The 5,549-nt window shown below is 56.1% G+C and overlaps 1 protein-coding gene across 1 annotated transcript in view; it reads left to right on the top strand.

The window, feature by feature from the left end:
* EPHA10 (EPH receptor A10) overlaps positions 1–5,549 on the top strand; it is a 57,727-nt gene that overhangs the window by 39,174 nt on the left and 13,004 nt on the right. The window contains exon 7 of the mRNA XM_009879877.1: positions 276–384. Within this exon, the coding sequence (XP_009878179.1) occupies positions 276–384 (109 nt within the window). The remainder of the gene's footprint in view (positions 1–275; positions 385–5,549) is intronic.

Raw genomic sequence — 5,549 nt, 5'->3', positions numbered from 1 at the left:
ACCGCCCCCACGGGCCTGACAGGTCCGGCTGCCGTGTAGCACACGCGGCCACTGAAGGCGAGCGGTGCCTCAGCCCCATTACGCCAGGAAAACAGTTGCCCGCGCTGTCTCACACTCGCGTGTCACCTCTGGGGTGCGTGGGAACTGGCTCAGCGGCCGGTTCCGTGCCTCCATCGCCGGGAGGACGTGGGGTCTGGAGGTGGTGTGGGCACCGTCCTCAGGCTCTGCCTGCCCCATGCCGCGGCAGTGCCGCGCTTCCTCTCCGTTTGGTCCAGTGGCACAGTGGTGCTCAGCGGTGGCGGCAGCGTGGCGGCACAGGCAGGAGGGGAGATGGAGACCGACCTGCAACACTCTCGAGGGGGTTTTGGTCGGTGCCACGGGGAGGTAAGGAGCTGGCTGTGCTGGGGCAGCCCGTGGCCCCGTTGTCTCCCACGGCAGCGAGCGTGGTGACAGTCTGGGCTCTGAAGGGATGGGTCTGCTCTGTGATCCAGCTGCAGTGTGAATTTACAAATCACAAAGAAGTGCTTTCAAAGAAGCAACGTTTTCAGCCCCTTCACAAAAAACTCTCCTTAAAATAGGGAAAATTCAAATATTGGTTATCCTTTGGAAACAAAAAATACTGATTCCATCTCTCTCTTCTATGCCGGTCTGTGGCACAACTTCTTACTGTGAGTGTCCCCTTCCACTTCACGTCTCGCGTTTCTGTTCCCTTATGCGAGGGGGAGCAAGCACCCGGCCCGCCTGTGCGGATGGGGCCGGGGCCGGCCGGAGGGGTTGGATCCCTCCCCAGTTGTAGCCATGCCTAAGGAAAGTCAGCTCTGGCTTGTTGTGTCCTTGTCTGTTCCTCTGTGGTTACGTTATTAATTTGCATGAAATCCCTTTGCCAAGCCACAGTTAATGGAGACAGATGATCCTCACATACCTCGTGGCAGGAATTGGCCAACAATTTCATCTGAAGAGATTAAACTTTGATCTTGTTATAAATAATTTTCCCACCATTTGATCAAATGTTTTTGTGCATGTTGTTGCTTTCTCTTCCCTCATGTAATAATTTCTGTGAATCCGTTGGGTGGATGCTGTGCCGCGGACTGCTCTTCAGTGGAGGTGTCATTCCTCATTAGGATCTTTGCTGTTCAAGGATGGGTTTAGCTCTGGGAAGATCTGTCTCCTGAGCTCAGGCTATTCCTGAGCCAGCACACAAGCTAGGGAGGGGTGAGCCTAACGAGGTCTAATAACGAGCTGTTTCTCCAGAGGCTCGTGTCGGGCAGAGGGCAGAGGCACCGGTGCTTAGGAGCTGCTCCCTCACCTGCTCTGAAGGGGATGGGGGACGAGAGGCTGGTGGGGGCAGCGAGTGCCCCATCCTCTGCAGGGAGTGAAGCGACAAGTCCGTGATCCCAACCTGTGCCTTCGCCGTTCGTCTGTGATAAGCTTTTCTTCTGGGTGTGCGGGAACCTCAGCCCCTTACTCAACACTGCGTACTCCTGAAGGAACTGAAATACGCATAAAGAATATGGCATGATTAATCTTGTAATCTGTTCAAAATCAATGTCTCTTGTCGAGCTGTCAAGTCTCCGGATGCAGATGGTGACTCAGAATTAGCCGAGCAGCTGAGGCTCGGGAAGTTTCATGAAACACTTGAGTTTTTGCTGCGGAAGGTGTCCCCTCGCGGGGGCAGCGCCGGGCTGGGGCTGCTCCTCCCGCAGGTGCCGCGGTGGCCCGGGTCCTCTGGCTTTGGCACCGTGGGCAGCACGTGGGTGATGATTGACCTGTGCCTATTGGCAAAGAGGGGAAGAAGATCATCTCCTGGGGAGACGGCTTCTCAGTCTGGTTTGCCTCTAACACCCCTCTCGGGCAAGAGCATGGGAGGGGACCCTGTGCAGGCGGGACGTGGAGCCACGGCTGGCACGGACGGCTCGCGGAGCCGCTTTGTGGAGCGTGCCATCTCCAGCGGAGTCCTGAGCCCTGGAGCCCCTCGTCCTGGAAGCCCATCACAGGAGTGCCTGATGGGGCTGGAGGTCAGGAGAAAGGGAGACTTGGGGGATGCCTGAAGCAGCGGTGACTTCCCCGGTGGCCGTGATGCATGGTCTCGGGGGTCATTTGCAGCAGCAGGGAAGCACTGGCTGCAGATATGCAGATTCAGGGGAAAAATTAAAGAAACAGGACCCCATTTAGGTGTCAGATCCCTGCTCCTCTAAATATAGCTCCGCGTGCAGCCTTCGCACTGCCCTTCCCCTTCAGCAGTCACAAGAGGGAATTAGACATTGTTCATTGTATTTGCAGGGGAAAAGGAAAGATGCTATTTAGTCTGCGGGATGCAAAATTAATACTGTGTTTTTTCTAATCTGGCCCCAGCATGGGACTAAATAAAAGTGTTTGAGGAGAGAATGGAGCTATTTACCTGCAGGAGTAGGGCTGCATTAGCTATGTAAATGTTCACTCCGGGACGATGTCATTTATATTCCCGGCAGGCATCGGCTCCTATCTTAAAGGGCTTTTAAATCTGTTGCAGATTAATAATGCAGCTAGTGCCGAAATGCATTCTCCTTCCTGAGACCGTGGGGAAGTGGTTTGTGCTGAATTAGGTCCTCTGAAGTCGACGGCTCTGCACGCGCGTGTTGCTGGTGCAGCACCGCCAGCCCAGCGCCGGCCGGGGGGCACAGGGCGAGCCGCCCCCGGGCGAGGGTCTGCGCTCCTGGGGTCTTTGCCCTCCGTGCGGCGAGAACCGGGCCTGGAAGAGCTGCAGGGGAACACTGGGGCTGCTTCTCTGGTGTGGGAAGAAGGACCGTGGGCAGGAGTTGCCCGGGACGGTGCCCGGTGCGATTTCTGTGTTGGGGTGTTAATAACCATTGACGGAAGGCAGCAGCGCGGCTGTCCCGGCGCGGGCGGCGCGTGGCGCAGGGTGGCAGAGGTGTCTGGGGACGATGGCAAGCTCTCGCCCCGTGCAGGGAGCGGCGGGCAGGCTGTGGTCTGCTCGGGTTTGCTGTGTGTGTGTGTCAGCTCTGAAATCCGCGGGGAGAGTGTTCCCGCAGGCGGTGCGGCACCAGAGCAGCTCCTCCTGCTGCGCGGCTGCGGGCACCCGTGCACGACTCCCGCCTTACGTGCTGGCCGCTGTCCCTCTCTAAGGGCCCCTCCGGCTGTCGGATGCAGCGGATCATTCAGCAGAGGGATGCAGTGCCCACATCTGGTTTTATGCCTTTTCTGCTTGTACACTGGTTAATTAAGAGGCGTAAACCCACATACGTCGGAGTGGAGTTTATAAAATCAGGCAGAGTTGTGAATAATTTAATGTTTGCTTTTTCAGAATAGAGGCAATGTTAGGGGAGCTTAAAATATTGATGGGAACCACATTTTTTTCACAGTGTGAAATGCTTTATAGTCTGTGTGATTTCCTTTAATCCCTTTTAAACACGTTTGAGGCTAGTGCCTGCTTTTCTGGCGTGTACCATGGGTTCTGCTCTACAGCCCATCACTAAGTGAGTGTGATTTTTCCTCATGACTTTAACAGTCAGGACCACTTGTTCAGGTTTCTTCAGTCCGTTTGCTAGATTCAGAGATACAGGAGGGCACCTGTGTGATATTTTATTGATGGGAATCGTATAAAACAGCGAGGAGCACTTAACGGAGTTTACAGGAGCAAACCCCAAGTTGAGCGTCAGGCTGGCCTCAGCCGCCCCTGTCACTTGTCGTTTCGTTAAACGCGCAGTGATGTGCACTCCCGCAGAGGCCACGGGCTCGTGGTGGGGATTACCCCACCGCCCCAGCGACGAGAGCCGTGAGCGTGCCCGTGTGCGTTTCTGTTTGTGCACGTGGGCTCGTGTGTGTTTGTGACATTGGTGAAGGAAGTCGAGAATATTTCTGCTTTTTTCTTTTCATCTTGTTGAAGTGCTTCTTACCTACGAAAATCCTGCTCACCACCTCTCCCCAACAGCAAGTGCCGGATTACAGCCTGTGCCAGCCTAAACCTGGCTCTGATGAAGTGGGAATAAGGAATAATTTGCAGGGCTTGGAGCAAAAGTGTGCCGAACTGTTGCAAATATGGTCATATTATGGATGTTTGAAGTGCTGTGAGAGGCCACAGGGCTTCTTGCTGGTACCGGTGGGGTTGAAGGTCTCTGGCAGAGGAGGGGAACCTTTACTGCAGGTGCTGGCGGTTTCCCCTGTGCTGTCATGCCGAGTGGTGCGAGGAGGATGGCAGCGCCGCAGGATTGCTGTGCCGGAGGAGTCACAGGGCGACTCCCTTGTGCGAAAAGCGTGGGCAAAAACTGCGGGTGGTCCGAAAGCTGCGAGGTGTTGGGCAGGGTGCCGTGGGCAGGAGGGGTCCGCCCCGTGGGCGCCTGTGCAGGTCTCCGTGGCCCTGTCTCTCACCTGCGCCCCGAGAAGGCAGCAGACCTCGGCGCACGTTCGTGCCGCGGGTCCGTGGTGCGGCCGCCCGGGGCTCGTGTCCTGCTTGGGGCATTAATAACCTTTGTGCCGTGCTTCGTGCTGCTGCCGTGGACAGTCTCCCCCTTCTTTATATGAGGACAATTCGATATCCCCTTAAAGATCAGCGCTGGGACCAGTGTATTTACTCCGAGAGTGATTTTTGACGTGCCGGGTGATGCGCAGCCGGGCTGCGGTGGGGGCAGCAGAGCGCGGGGGCTGTGAGCTCGCATCGGCGCAAGGGCTCCCGGGTGCCCTTCGGGTCCTCTTGCTCCTTCAGCAGAAGCTGAAGGAATCAAGGAGCAAATCATCATGAATAAAACATCAGGAGGACTTTTTTCTTCAGCAGAGATTAATGAGCTAAGCAATAAATACAAAATTTCACAGATAGTTAAGTTTACTTTCCGGGGACTTGTTCCTCTCCGCAGGAGTCTCAGTGGGACAGTCAGGGTCCAGCAAACGCCCTCATGTGATGGAGCAGAGGGACAAGCTAGAAACTGCCGGTTTCCCCGTGCAGCTTTCCCTGTGCCTGCTGCGGGGCCACTGGTGTAAACGGGTGAATGGGTCACTGCAGACCCTTCGCTCCGGTGTGTTCTCTCCCCTGGAGCTTACCGGGGTGACATGGGGACACCCTCCTTGTGCAGGGCTGTGCCATCCAGCTGCTGCTGGGCTGGGGGCTGCTGGGGGCAGCCCGGGCAGCTCAGAGCCACATTACGGGCCGTTCCTCATTCCCTCCTCATCCAGAGAGGAGACTTTCTGCCCTCCAACCAGGACCGCTTGTGGCACTGCCCCAGCAGAGCTGTGAAGGCCTTACTTGGCATGTTCAGCCACTGGGGAGGTCAATTTTTCTAATCAATCCTAATTTTCTCTCTACTCAACCCCAACCAGAACAAGGGGCTCCAATAGAAGCTTTTATCAAGGCACCAGGTACGAAGTTTATTTTCCCTACTGAAATACTTGGTGTCTGTCTTGAATAGCATCCTCTGCAGCAAAGACGCCGATGTCCCAGCGTGTCCCAAGCAGCCGCTGCTGCCTTGCTCTGGGCAGCCGGGGGATGCCGCGTCCTTGTCCGGCTCCCGAGATGCTGGAGACAGTCTGGCAGGTCCTGCTGGCTTTCTGCTGGTGCGGGA

The sequence above is a fragment of the Charadrius vociferus genome, unplaced genomic scaffold (genome assembly GCF_000708025.1).
Source record: "Charadrius vociferus isolate BGI_N301 unplaced genomic scaffold, ASM70802v2 scaffold562, whole genome shotgun sequence".
In the NCBI taxonomy this organism is placed as follows: Eukaryota; Metazoa; Chordata; class Aves; order Charadriiformes; family Charadriidae; genus Charadrius; species Charadrius vociferus.
This window is presented reverse-complemented; position numbering and strand designations above follow the sequence as displayed.